Raw genomic sequence first — 21,238 nt, 5'->3', positions numbered from 1 at the left:
GGACAGTTTGTTGGACTCCCAATCACAGTGTATATTGGCAAAGAGCATGTCGTGCCGCTTTGTTGGGCCCACGATTCTATTCGCTTGCATAGGTTGGGAGCCGAAACACGGCGTCTCGATCAGCGGATGTGTGACGCTGCAACATGAATTCTCGCTCTCCCACTCTGGATGGACCCTAAGTGATGGATCTGCGAGTCGTTGAAGTCGATGAAATCCAATGCTGGACACAATTTTGCTTGGCGGATTCTCTGGTACCTTGATCCGCTATATGCAGTAGTGAAGCGTATCTTCGTCTCAATGTCATCATGTAGTCGAGTGCTTTACACTCCCGTGCCAGGGAAAGCACCGTTCTTGCTGAGAACCACAATACCACGCTCATGGGAAATATAACCCTTCATTAAGTTCTGTTACAACAGACATCATTAGCCCCTGCTTTCTCATATGATGGTGTTCGACGATAATCAGTGGAATAGTAATCCATCGGCTTACAAGACCCTCTCTATACGGGGACTCAGGGCAAGAAAGGGAAAACAGAGGAAGAAAGGGCGTGGCCATCTTGTAATTCCAGTCATCAGAAACAAGAATGACATACCTTGTAGATCATGTTTGCCAGTAGACACTCAACCTCATCCGTGTCAATCGGTCGTCCTCCACTGAGCTTAATGGCTGTGGCGAACTCTGCAACTGGCACTCGGGTTCGACGCAGGGGAGGCTGTCCATCTTTGGGCTCTTCGAATCCGCCGGCAATGAAAACTTTTCGAAGAAGATTGCGCAGTGCAATATCACGGCCGCGCTCAAGCGTCAAGTAGATTCTTCGTTTAATGAACTCGTCTTCACCGTCAGTGAGGGCTTGATCAAAGGCCTGCAAATTGCCCTTCTTGATAGCGACACCCAAGTTGAGGAACAGGTTTTGTAGTCGTGGAAAGTGTTGGAGGAGTTTGGCACTTGGTAAGGTGTGCGTAGTAAGGAGATGGCATGGGATGAGGTAGGTCAATATCAATCTAGAGAAAGTTAGCCCGTGATATGAGAGTTGTTGTAGATTGTGGATGATGATACGCACTCTAGGTTTCGGGTCGCATCCTTGTGGCACATTTCCCAAGCCTGAGTCAAGTGTTGCTCGGCCTATTCAAATGTTAGCCCCCTGAAGACCAAGAGCGATGGCATCGGTCCAGCATACGTCAACGTAGCTCTCTTCGAGGAATGCTAGTACACCTTCATAATACTTGAATGTGACTTGTTGTGATTTGGGAAAGCTGTCCAGCTCAGGCATATCTCCGCGTCCAGCTGATAATGACCGCAAGACGTGCTTCGATAGGGATGCCGAGTTAAGTCTGAAGTATGTCTTGAAGAGAAGGTTTATAGCATAATAGATGCCCCATTTTCGGGATTCGGCCAGAGGTGCTCTGATCCGCACGACATATCAGTACTAGGAAGGTTTCCACCCATGGTGACCAAGCATTTAGTACTGACCTGTCACTTAAACACGTATTGAATATGCGGTTCAGCTGCCGTGCGCAGTCCTCCAGCGACTTGTTCTTCTCGGTCTCGGGATCAAAGTCATCTTGAAAGTTGGTAAGTGCATCATCGCCGGCGTCGTTGGTGTTTCGTTCAGCGTCTGCGCGGATTGCATACAGTCTCATGTACTTGCCAGCCACGTACAGGCATGGAATGGTCCAATTTTCAAAGTCATAGTTGGTGTATCCTCGAATTATTTGAGACGTGAGATCCTTCCAAGACTCGTATACTTTGGTCCATGTTGACTGTTTGCGGATAACTTGTCAGTTCAAAATCAGTGTGGCCTGTGACTCGTTTGTACGACATCTCCCTCAATCATGAGTTGTCGAGACTGGGTTGCATACCTTTGCACCGTCATGTCGTCGGCCTTCCACCGCCAGAATCTCACCAATGGCCTTCCAATAGGCCAAGTAGACTTCTTGCCAACCTTGAGCCTCCTCACGTGACATTCGGAGTTGTGCTGACTTGTCCTGGACAAAGAGAAATCGGAGGTCATCCTTGATGGCCTGGGCATTTCTGCCGCTTTCCCAAACGGCCAATAACCTTTCTGGAGACGTGGACAGGTCAGGCGTGAGTGTGCTGGCTAGATCGTTGCCACGCTCATTGGCGTAGGCCTTCCGGAACTCCTTGACGAGGGCGTCCATCGTTGATGCAACTTGGCACACACACAAGGCAGGCAGCTAGCTGTTCAGATATTTCTGCCTGCTACCAATTGCAAACGTCGTTCTTCCTCAGAGTCGCGGCCTGTGGCTTGTTAGATCACTGTCCATGAAGATAATAGGTTCTGTTTTTTGAATACTCACCAGGCTGCACATGCCATCAAGGAAATCGAGGTAGAATCGACTGTTACTTCCTCTTGAGTGATGCCCCAGGCTGTTGTTGATTGGCCAGAAGGTCCACATGCGGCAGCCAGACGGTAGCGTTGGATTGTTCTGGGCAGAGATCCACTTATTTTTGATCTCGATTGGATCTCAGCCACACTGCCCCCAGGCAGCCGGCGCCAGCTCAGCCACAGCCACATTTTTGGCCCTCTCGAGCCCTGAAAATTGAGAGCGGCGGGAGACACACGGACCATCTCGAACCCGACCCGCCCACCACAGGAAATTTTGAATTCTTTGTGTGGACTTTGGTTGAAATTCGCAACACCATCACCTCATCCCGAAAAGTTCGACCGGCATACTAACCGAGACCACACAACAGGCAAAGTAGGTCCTTCTTTCTGCCTCACACGTTCGTTGGGACCTGTACTGACAATTGCCAAAAAAGATGGGTAAGCAGTAATTTTCATTTCCGGATTTGGAGCACCTCGAATTGCTGGCGGAGGACGGGCAACTGCGATTACGGATCTATCACCACCGAAACGAAAACGACCTCGCGATCGCAATTTTCAGCCATGGCGACAGGCACATGCTACAGGCTGCCAGGCCCTCGAACGCGATAGCAATTGGCAGATGCAGTCTCGGTCGATGAACAGGCCCTTGGGGACGGCAAGTCTTGGGTTGCGCTGTGGATAGACATTCACCTGCCAACTTTGAATCCGCAAACAGAGCTTTGATTCTCGACCTTTTCTCATCGATTGTCTCACTTTGGGGAGCACGGAAACTGTCACCAAAAATCCTCGAAAGGATCCGTCGCGCAGCATGTTATGACACTCTTAGCCAGCATAGAGGGGTTGCTCGGAAACGATGGCGGAACTTGAATTGCTAACGCAGCCGTCTTTGCAGGTCGTCTTCAAGAGTACCAGGTCATTGGGCGCCTCCTCCCCAACGAGGCCAACCCCGCCCCGAAGCTCTACCGCATGCGTATCTTCGCTCCCAACGACGTTGTTGCCAAGTCCCGCTTCTGGTACTTCCTGGCCAAGCTCAAGAAGGTCAAGAAGGCCAACGGCGAGATTGTCTCGCTCAACAAGATCCACGAGAAGCACCCCCTGAAGGTCAAGAACTTCGGTGTCTGGATCCGATACGACTCGCGCTCCGGTACCCACAACATGTACAAGGAGTACCGTGAGCTGTCGAGAGCCGCCGCTGTCGACTCTCTGTACCAGGACATGGCTGCCCGCCACCGTGCCCGCTTCGGCTCCATCCACGTATGAATTACCCCGCGAAAAGCGAAAAAAGAAGATGTGCAAATTAGATCGCCTTGGAAACTAACATGATACCCACAGATCCTCCGCGTCGTTGAGCTCGAGAAGACTGAGGACATCAAGCGTCCTTACATCAAGCAAATCACCTCCAAGAACCTGTCCTTCCCTCTGCCCCACCGCGTCCCCAAGATCAGCAACAAGAAGGTCTTCAGCGCCACCCGCCCTTCGACTTTCGCATAAATGGGTTCTTTGTGTGCGTGTGCTGCTGAGCTAGAAAGGGAAAAACGATCAGGGAAATGAAATGCAGGTGGTCTAGGTCCTCTGCTGGTGTTCTAAAGGTTCATGCGGAATTGCGGAATTGTCTTTGCGCTAGCATAAGCTCTCGGTAGAAAGAGCTGAAACCATCTATCAATACGGTTCATGACAAAGCATCACAATCGTCTGTATTATGTAAAGTGAAGGCCCGCTGTAAGACTTGTCCTTGGACGGCCCTCTTGTCAATGCTCCCGTTTAGGTGGCATCGTGACCTGCGCCCGAAACGCCTCAACCTTGACCTGGTGATGGACTTTTTTTTTCTCTTTTCTTTTTTTAATCGACATGATGGCTGATCTCGAGAAGCAGCTTGCAGGCAGATAAATTCTGATCACTCCTGCACAAATGGCATTATAAATATTAATCATTCATGTTGACAGAGTGGAATATGGGTTCCATAAATTCACGAAGCAACTCCCGCTAATTTCTCAAGAGTCATCTATCTAGTCTACATGTCCTCTCCCCCGGCTGATCAGAGTCCACCCTCACTTGACCCCGTTCTCGATCCGGCATCCGCGTTGGTGTCGTCGATGAAATCGTTCCAGACGTCCCAATTCAGCGGATCAACCGTGTTACCCATGGGCATGTCAAAATTGATACCCTCCGGCCAGCCGGTCAGCCTCTCGGTAAAGAAGGGAAGAGGTTCCGACGGTGGGATTTCCAGATTGGGTAGTCCGTCGCCTGATGATGATGCTGCTGCTGCTGCCACCGTGGGGACGTAGCTCGTGTCTATGTTCATGCCATCAATACTAGGCTCGATGATCGTGTTGGGTGCGGCTTGTTGTTGTTGCTGCTGCTGCTGCTGCTGCTCTAATATTTGTGGCGCTGGAACAGAAATAGTGGCATTATGGGCAATGGGTAAGCCCACTCCGTCACTGGCCAAGTACTCCAGCCTCTGAAAGGCTTCCACCTGTTCTTTTTCGTCTTCTCTTTCTGCGGCCGCTCGTGCGCTTTTGGCTTTCTTGTACAGCTTTCGTATGGGCCTCCAGAGCGCACCTCTCTTACTGTCAGCAACCACCAACGCCCACTTGGGGTACACGATCTGCACAATCTTCCAGGCGCGTTCGACCAGCGGTCCTCGCGTCTGGGCGCAAAGCTCGGCCAGGGCCACCGCCAGTGGATGCCACTGGACGTAGGTCGAACCCCACCACTTGAACCGCAGGCCCTCTTTTGAGGAATTGTGCTTGTGCTCGTGGAGCTCCATGACGCTGACGGCCGTCTGCAAAATAGCCTCGCGGCTGACTTTTGGCCATCGTGGAGCGGGGATTGACGAGTTTGTACGCGTGTGCAGCGGGTATTGCATCATGAGCCACAACTTGAGGTTGATCATGCGTACTAGACCTGCAGCTAGTTTGGACTGGAAGTGGTTCGGGTCATGGTTTGTAATGAATCTCTGCTCCAGGGCTTGAGCTTTGGCAATGATCTCGTCTTCGCTTTGATTTCGTGTTGGCGAGGTAACCCGAGTTTGCGCGTGCCCAACCCAGAGAAAGATGGACGACGATTGTGCGGTGCAGAGAGAAAAGGTGACATCGGTTGGTCCTTGACGCTCTGGCGGGGCCACAGCGGTGTCGGGTCCGAAATCTTCGTCGTTGATATTCAGCGGCAGGTGGGTATTGTAACTATCTGGATCGATCATGGCTTCTGTGCCTCTGTCCTCCGAGGCACGTATGTCAAGCACCACAACTTGCCACCATAGACGCCGCCGTAACTCGGCATCAAAAAATGTGTGATGGGAGCCGTCACCGTCCTGGATAAGATTATAGGCTTGCGCCAGACGCAGGAGTATGGCGGTCAGCACCCAAGAGGCGCGACTTTCATTGTGTACTCGCAAGCAAGCAACGTACAGCAATAGTGATTGCAGACATTCCAGCTCATTGTTACTCAAATAGTCTGCGGCAGCCAGTGCTCGTTCAACCTCGATCTGATAGTGCTTAAACAGCGAAAGCTGCTCCTGACCAAAATGTGACATGCACTCCTCGGCGCTCAGGCTGGTAATGGCAGAAAAATATATAGAAAATAAGAGAGATTCTTGTCCCGAGGAGAGTTTCGATGTTCCCCTTGCCACCATTTTCAGAATTGTTGGACGGTGCAGTATTTTCACAATGGGATCCACTCTGTCGAAGAACATGTCGAGCAAGTACTGTATTTGAAATGCCGGGGGATGAAGAAGCGGCCCGGCAGAGTCTGGTGATGGGTATCCCGCCAACAAGCCTTGAGTGGCAAATGTCTGCCTTTTCGATGCTGCCACGGCCTCTGGACTGGCAAAAACCGATTCGTCGTCAGTCTCCGAGTCCGTGTCTTGTGCCAGAGCCTGCTTGAGCCCCTCTACTTCGCCAACAAGATTGCTCCAAAAATCACCACTGATGTATTGCGAAGGATGGATAGCTGCTTTAGGCCCTTGATTTTTCTCTGTTTGGGTATCGGGAGGAACAGGCTTGGGCGCCGTGCTTGCCTCTGAGCTGGGAGGTTGTGCCGGAGGTTTCTCATTTGCAACGACCTGCGCCTTCAACTCGGTCAAGACTTGCAGGTCAGACATGTCCATATCTCTGAGGGTCTCCATGTTGACGTTTCCCACGATCGACTCTAGCCGGCTTATGCGGTTGAGCAGCTCCGAGTTCTTGGTCTTGCGCGGGCGGTTCATCCGCTTGCGCTGTGGGAAGACGCATTCTGACCCGGAGCGAACGCAGTGACAGCACGGATAGACGCGGTCGCATTTGATTTTCCTGGACCGACATAGTGAACAAGAGAGTTTGTATGTCGCCTTGTGTCCCGGTCCCGCCGAACTGGGCGAATTCGAGTCGACCTTGGACTCTGGAGTGAGATTGGCTAGGGCATCCATGACGACAAAGATTGACTGCCTAAGCCCTGGGGCGGGCTACTGGTGATGGTCTCTCCAAAATTCGAAGATGGTACGGGTACGCGCCCCAAGAACAAGTACTCCGCAGCCCGTCGAGACACCCCGGTATATAGCTCTCCGGGTTATATAATCATGAGCTGGCGTAGGTTGCACGAGTTTTCTTCGGGGGTAAAACAATCGCTTGGCACTCGTGGTGCAGAATGATGACTCAATTAGATTGTGTCTTGCAGGTGTCCCACAGCCGCGAAGGATTGGGAGAGTGTGGGGGCCAGGCCAGGCATTACATATTAAGGAGTAATGCTAACAGCGCTATGTCACCTTGGCTAGCAGCGCTATGCATCACCATATCCCGTTATCTACACCTGCATACAGCCCGCCGTAGATAGGAAAACAGTAAGAAATCATAAGGCTATTTCGAAGGAAACTAACTTATGCGTTGCATTGTGAGTAATTGGCTTGATTACCTATTAGGGATCTACTTTTTGAATAGGCCCGTATCGTTAAAAATAATAATAAATGCAGCAGCTATTTACAGCAGCTATAACACTGCATAAGGGCTAAGATACTACCTAGGTAAATAAAAATCAAATCTAAAGCTATTTCCAGTAACTAGAATTTGAAATATAAAATATTGGCGGGCTGTATGCAGGCGCACATGACGGGATATAGTGGTACATAGCGCTGCTAGCCAAGGTGACATAGCGCTGCTAGCATCACTCATATTAAGTGCTGACACACTAGATAACACGGACGCGAAAATGAAGTAGGCACAACAAAAACTCTTGTTTCACAGCTGGTCGGCATCTTAATTTTAGACCATGTGCAAAACTTTATAGATACTAGACATGAGCGACAAGTTATAATTTGCACCATACGGAAAATTGACATCCATTCGGGCAATCTCATATGAAGCACCTAAAAGTTATGAGAGAACAAGTCTCCAATGAAGCTTGATTACTCAGATGATGGCGAGATATGTAAAAGACGGCATCTCGCTTTGATCATTTCCACACTCACATAACCAGAACACTGAAATCATCTCCACCAAAACACATTAGAAGTGGGACCGTCTTATACCACTATAATGAATATGAGCTTCATATAATACTCGGGCATTGTTTGCTCGTCCACCAAAAGAAACCGTGGTCTACTATATTGTACAAGACACTGTGGATTTCAGAAATCAATCATAAATTTGTTGAGAAAACAGTGTTCATGCTCACTCTATAATTTTGTGCATTCTGATCGTGTTTCTTGGCGTATCATATATCAAACGAACGTCGATTATATACACATTTACCAGCTACCGGCGGGCGCCGACGACGCTATTGCCTAGATATGAAATATTTTTGAGCCGTAATGAGTCAGACGGCGGCTTCAGTACCCGCTTCTCAACCCATATCTGCTTTCTGTGTTTATCAAAAGGAACGTAGCACACTAAACAATCCACGAGTGATCGCACCTCTGGACTCAACCTTCTGGGCTCGATTCTCAAGCTTCCTGGCATGTAAGCCTGGAGAATGTCTTCCAAAACTTCAGCAAGCGTGCAAGTGCGCACCACATTGCCAATCCGCCCACTGCCACCAAACACGGAGCGCGCCGCCATTGTGACCGAGCGTTTAACGATCCGGCCCTTCAGGCAGGATGATTTACACGGCTACCACCTCTTGCGCACCCAGCCCGAGGTCATGCTCTTTACCGCCGTCGGCTGTATTGACAAGGACCTCGCCGAAACCCAGAGCAAGCTGGACTTGTTCCTTGCGCCCAACGATGCGCATACATACAATTTTGCCATTTGCATCTTGGACACGGGAGAGCTTATCGGTGTGGGAGGCGTTCATAAGATGAAGTTGGAGCTCGGTTGGCCCGAGGTTGGATACATGTTGAAGCGCGAGTATTGGGGCAAAGGATACGCCACCGAGTTCTTGAGAGGCTTTGTGGGCTCATGGTGGAGGCTAGAGAGACAGGAAGCCGTCATCACAATCGATGGCTACTCGGTCGACGTGGATAAAGAGACAGATGGGCAGAGGCCCGCTCCAGAATACCTGACTGCAATCATTGACGCGAACAACGAGGGTAGTCTGCGCGTCCTGGAGAAAACAGGATTTCGAAAATTCAAAACATGGACGGAGCCAGACAGTCGAATCGGTTACGAGGGAAAAGATATCACTTTGATTAGATATCTTCTTGGGCAAGAATAAAGGAAGGATCTCTAGATTTCCATGTAGGCAACTTGCCACCGTACTCTTGACCTCTTCAGCAGGACTTCAAGTGCTGCAACTGTGAAAGCAAGGCTCCTCCTAGTACCCTCGAGAACGTGGGAAAGGAGTAGGTACAAATGTAAGCACTCATCTGGTAGAGGTAATCATGTTGAGGGAATTTGGGTAGCAGCAGCTTTATTTGCCATGGCAGGTGCCTCTTATACAAGGAGCATAGTATGGAAGGGCGAGGACGTCGCAAAATGCAATCTATCAGAGTGGTGCTTTACATTAATATTTGCCATCTAAGAGGTGAATAATTCCTTTGTAGACGGTGCTCGTACTGGTGAATGTGCTTACGGGCAGAAAAGATGGAGAAATTGATCTCATCAAGGCAATGTTAATGTCCCATCGAGGCAAATGGAAAGAAGTGAGTCTCAAAGTCGAAGTATCTCACTTATACCGTTGGCCGGGCATGGATGAGACAGCACTGCTGGGTTTAAAGTGCGGCGAAGACAACTGTAACTTGGAGATTCTCCTAGTCGTGCGGCTGAAAGACTTTGGGGTAAAGATACAGCTCGCTGGATATGTATTTAAAGTTTGCCGAGTAGATTGGACGCCATCATAAATTTTCATTCCTTTTATCACAATACTTGGAATATCTACAGTGGAAAACGAATCATTTCATTCCATCATGTTCTTGTCACCGGGCCTAACCTTTGCTGCGTCTACAGGCGTCGTCGGCTCTGCAATGGCAGCAGGTACGTAACAAAACTCGAGAAGGTGCAGAAAAACAATCTGCATTCATACTAATACAGATTATTGAGATAGGAGCAATGGCGGGATTTTCCATCTCAGCTATCCCCGCGGTTCTGGGAGGAGGCGGATCCCCGAGTGTGATGCTGAAGCAATGGTGGATCATCTACAACAATGGAAAGGCGGTTCCAGCTGTGGCCTTGCTATCAGCGCTGAGCTACAGCTCGGTTTCGTATAGCCAGTACGCAAAGGCATCGCCACACTGGCGAGGCTTTGCGCTGGCCGGACTGCTGACGGTTGCCGCCATCCCCTTCACCATGGCAGTCTTGCTGCCGGTCAATAACGAGCTCTCGGCAGCGGCGCACAGCCAAACAAAGACCATGAGCGAAGATAGAGTTCGGGGCTTGGTTACGAAATGGTCGTACCTCAACGTGGCTCGACTGACCCTGCCGCTTTCGGGAGCAATCGTCGGGCTGTTGACGCTCTTGGCTTGAACAAATCTCCAGAATGTCGCAGGCCTACCTCATTGTTGCTATTGAAAGCTCTTTTTGCAAAGAAGTCGTCTGTGGTTTGGGGAGTAGGTAACCTAGTAGATTGTAGGAGCTCAATTATACTGTCAGACGGTCTAGGCGTGTGACAAACTTAAAGCTTGCATTGTGACTTTCTAAGCGCAAATGTTCCAGCCAAAGTCTCTTTGAATGTGGCTTTTTTTTTTTTTTTTTTTTTTTCAAATCCACGACGGGAGACTGATGAGTGCTGCCTGTATGGAGTGATGTGTGTATGTTGCCAGACTTCCAGTGTATATATATTTCGCTTCGTATTAGAGCCATCATTATTTGCGTAGCTATATCTCAGAAAAGAAGGTCTGCAATAGAGAAATAGAAACGAGTAGAAGCACGTACCTAGGTAGGTGAAAGTAAGCTCGGCGGACCAAAATAGGTACGCTGAGGCCACTAACACAGCGCTCCAGATGGGGCAAGAGGCGCTGGAGTTTCGGGGTGTGGGGACACGTGCGAACCATCAGCCAAAACCCCCATCAGGCGATTGGGCACTGCCATCTTTGCCTACTCTGCCTGCTTTTCCCCCTTGTCTGCGCTGCCTCACTGTGGTCGTGCCAAGCAATAAGATACATGTCTATTTGACGCATCTCATATGTGTGCATCTTGTTTCTTACTGTACCTACATCATTTTTACGGCCCGTGTCCGCCAGTGTTTCCGCCTGTCTAGGTACATGCCTACATTGCCTACCAAGCCTACCTACCTGAGGTAATAATCTGATTCTCGTTGTGGTTGATCTGCAACATGACGCCTTGAGCTGGAAGCACAGCGCACACACACACACACGCACACACGCAGCTGCTGATAGGAGAGGCACGGGCAGCGTTGCAGTTTTATCCGCATCTGATTCCCATCCTTCCGCACACTTGACTCACTCTGGTTCGTTTGGCTGCTGTCCTTCTTCTCTTCCTTTCTCGTGCCGAGCTGCAGCCTGCGTCTGGTCGTTCGTCTTACATACATACACTGCAATCTGTTCCCCCTTTTATTCCTTCTCTTGTTAATGCCTGATCACTGCTGCTGCTACCTCTGCTATCATAACGCAGATGTTATATAGCCTCTGAAAATCCTGCCTGTCAAAAAAAAGGTTTTATTTATTTCTCGTTTTGAAGATAATAAATTTGTAGTTTGTCGCCAAAACTATCGTGACACGGCTTTTGGGCTGCATACGTCGGTGCCCGCTCAAGACTCGACTTGTCCTCCTTGGCCAGTGCTAGTCGTTTGGCGGTCCAGGAAAGAAATGACGTCTCCCATCATTGCTGCTGGCCATCTGCGTTCTACTACCTCCACCGTTTATCCATCATTACGATCGCGCTCATAAGGCGAGCGAGCGAGCGACTTCAGCCCTACCGCATCGCACCTGCGGCCTCGATCGCGCCAAGGGAACGCCCGAGATGGCGACCGAGACCAGAACTCGCACACAGGCCCAAGAGCCCACAAGTGCTCACCCTCCACAGACATCTCCACCTACGTCCCCGCGTCCCCAGCCTACAAATCCGGGTCAAGCACCACCGGTGGATGGAAAGACTTTCTACGGATATCTCTTCAACAAGGACAGAACACCCAAGCCGCTTCTGGACAATCTGTTGCGCGCAATCGCAAAATATACTGTATGAACCCTCACTTTTCGCCCAGCTCGCGGCGCAAGTACATGACGGCAGTCGACCATGTTGCTTGCGACGAACGACGCTATCGTGGTGGGCCAGGTTGTGCTGACTCTTTGGCGTGACGTAGGAGACTGAGATAGGCGACAAGAACAGGCCGCTCCTCGACAAGGCCAAACTCGCAGCCTTCTACAAGGCGGTTGGCGGCGACTACGATTCACTATTTGTCAAGGCGCCCGACAAGTCGATATCTTACATCTGGCAAGCACTTGGAGTCCAGCACACGCTCCAACCGACCGAGAATGACTTCGAGCCTCCGTCTATACCGGCGCTGACTCTAAAGGGCTTCGCACGATGGCAGTCACTACAGATTCTGCTTGGCCCGGAGGAGCACGTACCCTTCATCCAGTATGCTGTTCGCAATTGGGCGTTGAAGCACCCGGTCACTGGCGCACCTTTTCCGGTTGATCTCCCGGCAGAGGCCTTCCCCAAGGTCTGCGACCCGGAGATCGATCGCTGGCACAAGGACTGCGCCAAGAGGTTGAAACACGATGCGGCGCCTGCCGTTGACAGACCAGCGCCAACGCACCCTCCTGACCCTCGTGTACATTTCAACCATGTGCACGCGTCGGGCCCTTCGCATCATGGGCCAGCAATGGACTCTTACTTTGACCGCACACGGCCAAGCGTGCCTTTCGTACACGTCCAGGGTCGGCCGGGCGTGCATCACAGCCAGTCGACCCGCAAACATCGGGTTGATAGTAGTAGCAGTAGCAGCTCCCCCGATGAGCGTGCCCGCAGACGACGAAGCTTTTCCGATTACCCTTCCCCTATACATGAAAAAGTCCGCCATTCAGTTCATCTAGATCCTCATCGCCCGCCTCCAGTTCGAAGACATAGCAGTCAGCCTCGACAGGATCCTATTCCAGGTTCCGACTCGGACTCGGACGATGTTCCGGCGAGCCCGCGCACCAGGATTCACAGGCCAGTCAGACCTCCGGTCGCGTCAGTTCGTGTTTTTCCTCCCGACTCCCCGGTCACCCCGCCAGCGCCGCAAGGCCCAGCTCGGTCATCGCACCGTACAGAACTAAGGCAGCCCGACTCTCGGCGCCGGAGCATGCCGCCTGGACACTTTGGCTTTCGCCAGAAAGTCATGTCTTTCCTGCCGGGATCGGGATCGAATGACAGACAACGCAGTCCTTCTTCCCGCAGTGACCGTGACTCGGATAGCCGCCCGAACAGTGCCCGGCTTCGTCATGAGCACGGCTCAGTTCGATTGAACCAACGCTATTCTGACGAGGCATTCTCGCCCATGGATTCGGACTCTGACGTATCCCCGAGACATCGCTATCATCGCGATCGCGAACATGAACGGGAACGAGAGCGAGAAAGGGAGAGGGAGAAGGCTCGCTTACGTGAGATTGAAGATGAGCGCGAAAGACGCAGCAGAAAAGACCACGCACATCTCAGACCTGGAATTAGTAGGCGCACCAGTAGCGCTGCCGATGTAGAGAGGCGATCGCGAGAATGGGACGTACGGGACCGACTACGTGAAAGAGATCGTGTCAGAGATCATGGTCGAGAACCCCGTGAACCTCGAACCAGCGGTGAGACACATCGCAGGAGTTGGAGAGAACGAGATGAACGTGAGAGAGGGACGAGTCCAGTTGTTGGTGTCAGCGGCAGAAAGTATCCAGCAGAGAACCCAAAGCCGGGGTGGCCCTCGCATTATGAGACATGAAGATTGGTTGTAGCGCGGCGTCTATGGGAGTTTGGGGGTTCGCATTTCTGTGAGAGTCTGATGACCAGCATTGAATACCACTATTGGTAGATGTCTGTTGTGTTTGGTTTATTTCATTTTCTTCATTGTCTTTATAGAAACACGGGAGTGGAGAACTACCCGGCTCGGGATTTTAGATGCTTAATGTTAGTCATCTAGTCTGTATTTGCAGGCAATGTCACGATATTTTACAGACTCGGCTCCGTTTTCCCGCGTGTCCTTCATCTCTTCTAAATATTTAGATCTCTCGGGCGAAAGGCTTAGTTCAACCAGAGAAACATGAATTCTAGAATATCACTATTATCGTTGGCACGATAACTAAAGGCACTGTATGATTAAGAGGCAAATTTCACCAAAATAATCGAATTGCAGACTAAATTACACAATTTGTATCTTGGCCCAAGTTTCACCCGTGCTATCGCTCGTCCCTATCCTATGATAGACTCGAGCACGAACCACCAACATGATTAGGACATCTCAAAACGATATGAGAGAAATAATGAAAGGAACGCAAGGATTGAATCCAAATGAATGTTTTCACTAAGTGATGCTTTGCAGGTCCTCCGTTCCCTCGCCAACCACCTCAGTTGTCCATCTCATGGGCCGTTTTTGGAATGGTTCATTCCGCCGGAAGGGTGGCAGTAGCTGGCACGACTGACTTGATAGTTGTCGTTGGCGTCACAGTAAGGTTACCGACATCGATAGTCGTGGTTCGTATCACGGTCACCGTGGAAGTGCCAAAGGATGCCGTCGAGATCGCCGCCGACTGAGCTTGGTCGAGGGGCGAGGGCTTCCAGTAGGCCGGGCGGCTGGGCGCCCTCCGGTCGTGATGGCCCGGGGAGCCAAGGACGGAAGGGTGGCCGTGGACCATGAGCGTGATGGACCTGTTGTGCTTGGGCTCGGGTTCATTGGGGAGGTCGTGGTATTCAATCCTCGACGCATCGACGGCGGGTGGCGGCACGCCCAAAGCGGAGCCGTCGTCCCAAGCTGTTGGCGCTGGAGTGGCAACAATGCTTCTCTCCTCGACGTGTGGCGTAGCCATGGACGTGTCGGTCATGGTGCTGGTTCTCGTCGTGAAGTACTCGTCTGGAAATCCGCAGTAGGTGCAGAGGGAACTCGGGGCTCGTTGGCGTATATTGGTTGGCTCGACTTGTTCGTCGACCGGGAGGCTCAAGGTAGTAGTAGGGGCGACTCCCATCTTGGAGGGATCGCCAGACTTCCAGTAGCATGCGTCGTTCCACGGGCCGTACAGCTGTGGCGCGGCAGAGACGCCGCGAAAGCGCAGAAGAGTGAGCCCAAGGGCGGCGAGTTTGGTGATGGAAACCATTTTTTTTATCGTGGAATGATGACAGAAGAGGGATGATGGTTTTTGATAAATAGGTATTTTGTTCTTCTCTTGTATGAAGCGTGAGTAGTGTTGGTAGACTTGACAAGTTGGGACAAATGTTGAAGTAGAATCAAGGTTACGGCATTCAGCTCAAAGACAGGAGAGAGCATGTGTATTTAAGCATGCGTGTTCGTTCCTCTCCCAGCAAGGTGTAGACCCTACAGCATTCTAGGAAGACATTTGTCCGTATCTTGGTCCGTATCTTGTTCTTATCTGTCAAGGTAGGCACATTGTGGCGATTCAGGGTGTCGGGCACCATAACCTTAAGAACTGCTACACAGACGTGGACTCGACTGGCATATATTCATACCTCTTGAATGAGACGATGCCTCCAGCCCATTTGATGCTGCTCTGTTTTTTTTCCCCTCCTCAGGCTGAGTGCCAATGGTATTACGCGCGGACTTACTTCAGACTCTTATAATTTTCCTTTCGTGAGAAATCTTGGATAGTCAAACTTGTTTATAAGTCCACCGTGGTTCTTTCACTTGGACAAGGCATGATGTACATTAACACCCAATTTCGATCGTCTGTGGGGATACATCGAGTGATGATTGCACTGCTACATGTTTTGAGCAACTCATAGTTGTCAATCTATGTCATTTCGTGAGTAGGGTTTGATTCGGGGTACTAAACGCAGACAGGCGGAAAACGTTTGGTCAGGGCAAAACCTTTTTAGGTTGAAATTTTACTGCAATGTAGCCTTTGTCCGTCTTCCTGTCCATCCTTACATTGATTGATCTCTACCAGTCCATCTCTTTTCCGTCAGCTTGTATTCTGAATGTAGTGTCCAACTGCGAATAGTGCAATGTTGATTGCCAGCCAAACCATCTGCAAAGTCCGAACAGTAGCAGATCATGACAAGTTGCAATATCACCTTCCACGACCCTGCCGTCTCGAGTTTGTCATCGCCATCGTGACTTGAAGTCCATCATGCCACCATCTGGTATTCCAACAAGCGTTTGCATTCCGAACAGTCTGGGTCCACAAGATGGGGTTTCCTTTACACTCGACATCATGCCAGGGGTGATGACCAGCCATTGGCGTCAGGTCGGCCGGGTGAAGTGTCGGTGGACTCTGAAGAGCTGCTGATGCGGTAGTAGACCTGGCGCTGGATCTGCTGGGCATGCCAGGCAGATGACTGCTTCAGGCGCCATTGGTGGTGGTGGCAAAAGTCGCTGGCGGCCCAGACAAACTCCTTCTTGACATGGCGGCAGCGTGGATCGGCCGGACCGTACTCACACTCGGTGAAGCAGAATCGAAGCTGGCAGGGGCAGCAGGCGAATTTGAGGTAGGTTTGGGTACACATCTTTTTTCTTGGGGCGCGATTGGGCGATAAGCACCGATTCCTGGCTGCAAGTCCGATAGTGTTTGGGGCCAGGCCGAAAAAGAATGATTTGGCCGAAGCCGCCGGCTTCCAGAAGACAGGTGTGGCCAAGTAGCAATGTCGTTGGTATGATCTTGGGTGGCCGAAAGAGCCACGATGCGGTACCTGGATGGAAGTGTTGTCAGCTCAATGATGCATTGGTTGCGTGAAGTATTCTTGACTGGACAGCTTTCAAACCTTTTTGGAGAAGGTTTTGGCGACGTTACATGCAGGGCCCTTCTGCTTCGCCCTAGAGTATGCGGATAGCGAACCCTGCGCCAAAGTTGGTGCGGATGATGAAGTTTGGTGTTGAAGTCTTGTGGTGTAGAAATTTCGACAGTTGCTCCCACAACCATTTAAGCACTGAAGCTTCAGATGCCCTTTGAGAGTCGAACTCCCCGCACAAGCTTCAACGCCGGGAAATAATGCATGGTCAGTTTATTATGATTTCTGGTTATTTTCTCCCCCCCTTTTTTTGGGGGGCATGAAACAGACGCACTACAGTGGCGGCACAAGCCTTTATTCCTACTATGCAATATGAAGGATTTGGCGTTTTGCAGAGAGAACCAATCTTCTAGAATAGAGACAGATGTTTTCACCAGAGTTCGACTATGGTAAAATGATGACTTATATTGGTTTAGTAACGCAGTTGTTATCAGCACCTTTAAAAGAATGCTTAAGCTTTGTATCGTGGCTGTCATTTCTTTTAAGTGATGAGCAAGCCTTGGAGTCTCGTTCACGAGACATTTATTCAATTCATCTTCTTCTCTTTCCTGGGCATGAATACCATCGGGCATGACACCACATTGAACACTGCAATAAGCATAGACAATTGACTCTTTTTGCACCATGGACAGAGCTTGGAAACGATGGAACTTGGACAAGCAACAAGGCTCCTGAGCGCGGCAAGAAAAAGTGAATGGATCCAGAAGATATGGACCAATTCACACCAAAGCCCAATAGTATCGTGTCTTGCATTGACTGGTATTTTGACGGGAAAGGGAGAAAAGAACTGTGAACAGTTGCACAAAGCTGAACCCAGCCAATCAGATGGTATAAATCGTCTTTGGAGTACATAGTATGTGGGATATGAGCTGGCGCCGCTTCGTGTCCGTGGACCCACTTTGCCGTTCCCAGACTGGAAGCGGCAGTTTGTTTACTTTCAAGACCGTGGGACCCATGGAAAGAGCCGCTGACCACTCACTCTTCCCCACCAAACCTCATCAGCTCCTCGCCTTTACTTGCACCCTCACTACCCGCATCAAGAATCGCGACTTCGCACAAATGATTGCGACTCGAGCTCAAAGCGCTCAGTTTCTTTCAATTCTTTAGATCGTTGGCTCGTAGTTGCACCCATGTGCCATTGCTAGTTGCAGCACATTTACTCATCCCGCCGCGCGATCGTTGTGTTTTGACCAAACACAGCACCAAGGTCGCGCACGACGCGTCGATACCTTCCAAACATGGAGTCCAAGACCAGTCGCTACCAGTCGCGCATTCTCAGAGAAATGCATCAGAATAAAGAGAATCCTTTCAATTCCCCTCCTTCATCTACCGGTTCTCACGGAACCGTCACCCTGACCTCGGATATTTCCTACAGCCCCGAGGGCGAGTCGACACGACGCATGGGACGCGACGACTCCATCATGTTGCCAGGCCTGTCAAACAAGCATGCGGTCCAGCGCGCACCAGACACACCCTTCAAGGTGAACACTTCGGCCATTGGTCGAGACTTCCCCGAGTACAGAGGCTGGGACGGCGAGGATCACACCGACGACATCTACAACGTTACTGGCGACTATGAGAAGCATGAGCGCAAGGAAAACATCCCACCCTCATCCTCCACCGTCAACTCCCCCAGCCAGATCGAGGCAAGAAAAGCTAGCTTCGGCACCGCTGGCACTCGCGCCCACATGCAAGCTCGTGTTGACGATGATTCTGATCACTCGGGAAGCATCCACTCGGCAATGTCGGCAGGAAGTGCCAGCAGGAGGCGTGCGGCCTTCAAGCCGCAGCGCGGAAACGTGACCGCCCTTATTCAGACTCTCAAGGCCGCACAGTCTGCCCAAGACTCAACGCCGAAGAAGTCATCCCCTCAGGCCAAGGGTTCTGAGCGAAGATCCAGCAATCATCGGCCGTCGCGTCTAAGCGAAATCCAGTCGAGTCCAGCCACATTCAACCAAACCGCCCGTTCATTCTTTTTGCCGAACCTCGAACACGTCAACGACCTTGTCTCCGGCAACCTGAAGCTGACCTCGGCCAAGAATGGCATTCCCGTGTTTGTAAAGCACGGAAAGGTCCACGATCGCGAGTCGAAAGTCTCGCCCGATCTTCATGCCGAGCTTGACGCCATCGAAGTGCCGCAGGATGAGCAAGAGATCTTTGTATCACTTGAAAAGATTCGTGAGGAAATCCATGCCTTGCAGGCCCACGATGACCAAGTTTCGCGACAAGCAGAACAACTGCAAGACGAGCTCGATGCTGTTCGGAATAGCGGTACAATGGGGACCGCCGTGAACAGCGAAGAGCTTCAGTCACTTCGACAGGACAACATTGCTCTGCGATCGCAGTATAAATCCATGCTGGAGGAGAATCGTTCCCTGCGATCCCACAATGCTACCATTACCCAGCAGCAGAGCAGAGAGGATGATAACATCACCCTTCGATCGCAATATAAATCCATGGTGGATGAGAACCGGTCCCTTCGATCACAAAATGCTAGCCTCAGCCAACAGAACAGGGAACTGCTGCATGACACGAAGAGACTCCAGCGTCTGCTCGATGCCGCGCTCGAAGATTGCGAAATTCTGAAGAAGGAGCTGGACGAAATCACTGAACATAACCATGGTCTCGAGGTCGACCATGTGAGCCTCGAACGCCAAAACGAGAAGTACTACATCGAGAACAAGTCTTTGCAGCAAAAGATTTCTCTCCTGGAACGACGCGTCCAAGATCTCCAGGACAACAATGAGCAGCTGCACGACATGATTGATGCTGCAGTTGTCAGTCGTGAGACTGCATTGGCCAAGCTGTCCAAGGCAAACACTGGAAAGCAGTCGGCTACCCAGCAAGATCAGCACGCCTCAAAGGAAGCGCAAAACCCTCCTGCAAGTGCAAGCAAGGGCAAGCCTGTCAAGGTCACCAGAATACTTGAACCTACCACGACTCGAAGTCGGTCCACCTTTAGCGAGGTTTCTGCTAAGAGTACAACCGATCAACTGGGGACCCAGGAGCGAGAAGATTTCACACGGCAGTTTGAGTTGACGCAAGACTCTGATTTCGATGTCTTGCCAGGAGGCGAAATGGACAAAATGAGAGAAGCCCTGCGCCAGGCTAAGCCGGATACACAACAGAGTGCCACTGAAGAGTACGTGGTAGATGAGGCTGAAGCAGGAATCTCGCCTGATGACAGCCAAAGCCTACCCCCGCAGTTTCTGGCTCAGGCACAACGCGATACCCCTAGCAAGGTCAACGCAGGCCCCAGCAAGCGGGTGCCATCGGGCATTCTGAAGAACACCAACGCTTATCAGCGCGGCACTGAGCAAGACCTGACTGGTCGCTTCAGCGTCAAGTCTGCCATGAGTGGGGTGAGCCTTCCCAGTCAAGAAACGAGGTCTGACATATTTGTCAACCGTCGCCACTCGGACAGCGAGCGCTTCAATGTCGACGTCGACGAGAACATGACTTCTGAACTGTTCATGGATGACATCACGTTGGATTCGCGCAAGCGTGCAGCACAACTGGAGAAGAACAAGCAATCGGCAAAAGTTGCAACAGACTCGAGGGCCAACAAGGTGGCTAAGAAGCCTATCGCAACCTTGTCTACCGAAGCCAAGCGTGTCCTTGACGGCTTGTGCCACGACCATGACTGCCGCAACTGCTTCGTGTGCCGGCGTATCAATGGACACAAGCACCAGGGTGAATATTCACAGGAGGTTGGCAAGAAAACCACAATCACCGTGGAGCGGCCTGTGGCTGTTACCGATCGCGTCGCAAACCCCGAGTCTACAGATGCAGACATCACCATGAGGCCTGCACAGCACCCTGGCGTAGCACTTGCCACCGTTCTAAAGGGTCTTCAAGATGAGCTCGCACATACAAAAGTAGCAATCAATCGAAGGAATGATCAACTCAACGCTTTGGACCCGTCGTTCGCGCGCCGGGAGCGAAGGCAAATCAGCACCAGGCTCCAACAGCTGATACGTTACCGGGATATCAAGCAAGACCAGATTTACCGAATGCACGATGTCATAGAGGGCCAGAAGCAGACAGGTCAGCAGATGACTCAAGCCGAGTGTGATGTTACTGTCCATAGCATCGAGAACATGCTGGGAGATGAGACATGGGATGGTATTCTTGACGATATTTGAGTCCTCTCGTGAGATATCAGGGGAAGAAGAGTGGCTAGCGGTATATATATACTACTTTCAAAGAGTTGTATTTTCTGCTCGCTTGGCTAGTGTAGAAAAGGGCATTTGCATCCGGAGTATTGGCAAGGGCAGGAAAAGGGGCGTCTTCAGTTTGTCTTGTTGGAGTATGTGATTCTATGGAACTTGTGTCAAAGTCTTGCGTCTGGGGCGTCTGGGAGCAAGAGGTTTTCCACGTCGAGTGGACGCACGAATTATACGAACAAATTGATTTCTGGTATTCGTTGACATTGGCCTAGAAAGTATTGCCTATGTGCTATAGGGTCTTGTTTCCGTAGATGCACAAATTGTCAGTACTATTGCACTCGTTACATGACGCTGTTCTCTGTAGTTTACAGCCCATCTGTTATTCAAAGACAATAATAATCGGAGTTCCGACCGTGGATTGAAAGCTCTTTACG

At 50.9% G+C, this 21,238-nt stretch overlaps 8 protein-coding genes across 8 annotated transcripts; 5 read left to right on the top strand and 3 right to left on the bottom strand.

Annotated features, from left to right (window-relative positions):
• Positions 1-320: 320 nt before the first annotated feature.
• Positions 321-2,159, bottom strand: PFICI_06220 (Protein CSN12; the record flags this gene model as incomplete). The annotated part of the gene is made up of 6 exons (XM_007834801.1): positions 321-404; positions 593-1,001; positions 1,061-1,122; positions 1,178-1,403; positions 1,471-1,760; positions 1,860-2,159. 6 exons carry the CDS (start codon positions 2,157-2,159, stop codon positions 321-323), a joined length of 1,371 nt encoding a protein of 456 aa, XP_007832992.1.
• Positions 2,160-3,313: 1,154 nt separating this feature from the next.
• Positions 3,314-3,838, top strand: PFICI_06219 (60S ribosomal protein L20-B; the record flags this gene model as incomplete). Its single annotated transcript, XM_007834800.1, has 2 exons — positions 3,314-3,601; positions 3,680-3,838. The coding sequence occupies 2 exons, from the start codon at positions 3,314-3,316 to the stop codon at positions 3,836-3,838; spliced, it is 447 nt and encodes a 148-aa protein (XP_007832991.1).
• Positions 3,839-4,382: 544 nt separating this feature from the next.
• On the bottom strand, positions 4,383-6,749 carry PFICI_06218 (uncharacterized protein; the record flags this gene model as incomplete). Its single annotated transcript, XM_007834799.1, has 1 exon — positions 4,383-6,749. The coding sequence occupies one exon, from the start codon at positions 6,747-6,749 to the stop codon at positions 4,383-4,385; it is 2,367 nt and encodes a 788-aa protein (XP_007832990.1).
• Positions 6,750-8,287: 1,538 nt separating this feature from the next.
• On the top strand, positions 8,288-8,968 carry PFICI_06217 (uncharacterized protein; the record flags this gene model as incomplete). The annotated part of the gene is made up of 1 exon (XM_007834798.1): positions 8,288-8,968. The coding sequence occupies one exon, from the start codon at positions 8,288-8,290 to the stop codon at positions 8,966-8,968; it is 681 nt and encodes a 226-aa protein (XP_007832989.1).
• A 691-nt stretch (positions 8,969-9,659) lies between these two features.
• Positions 9,660-10,215, top strand: PFICI_06216 (uncharacterized protein; the record flags this gene model as incomplete). The annotated part of the gene is made up of 2 exons (XM_007834797.1): positions 9,660-9,726; positions 9,797-10,215. 2 exons carry the CDS (start codon positions 9,660-9,662, stop codon positions 10,213-10,215), a joined length of 486 nt encoding a protein of 161 aa, XP_007832988.1.
• A 1,455-nt stretch (positions 10,216-11,670) lies between these two features.
• On the top strand, positions 11,671-13,621 carry PFICI_06215 (uncharacterized protein; the record flags this gene model as incomplete). Its single annotated transcript, XM_007834796.1, has 2 exons — positions 11,671-11,886; positions 12,011-13,621. 2 exons carry the CDS (start codon positions 11,671-11,673, stop codon positions 13,619-13,621), a joined length of 1,827 nt encoding a protein of 608 aa, XP_007832987.1.
• A 658-nt stretch (positions 13,622-14,279) lies between these two features.
• Positions 14,280-14,987, bottom strand: PFICI_06214 (uncharacterized protein; the record flags this gene model as incomplete). The annotated part of the gene is made up of 1 exon (XM_007834795.1): positions 14,280-14,987. The coding sequence occupies one exon, from the start codon at positions 14,985-14,987 to the stop codon at positions 14,280-14,282; it is 708 nt and encodes a 235-aa protein (XP_007832986.1).
• Positions 14,988-17,873: 2,886 nt separating this feature from the next.
• PFICI_06213 (uncharacterized protein) lies at positions 17,874-20,780 on the top strand (the record flags this gene model as incomplete). The annotated part of the gene is made up of 1 exon (XM_007834794.1): positions 17,874-20,780. The coding sequence occupies one exon, from the start codon at positions 17,874-17,876 to the stop codon at positions 20,778-20,780; it is 2,907 nt and encodes a 968-aa protein (XP_007832985.1).
• Positions 20,781-21,238: the final 458 nt, after the last annotated feature.

Source organism: Pestalotiopsis fici, assembly GCF_000516985.1.
Source record: "Pestalotiopsis fici W106-1 unplaced genomic scaffold PFICI_Scf_4, whole genome shotgun sequence".
In the NCBI taxonomy this organism is placed as follows: domain Eukaryota; kingdom Fungi; phylum Ascomycota; class Sordariomycetes; order Amphisphaeriales; family Sporocadaceae; genus Pestalotiopsis; species Pestalotiopsis fici.
Note: the sequence above shows the minus strand (reverse complement) of the source record. Positions and strands in the feature narration are given on the sequence as shown.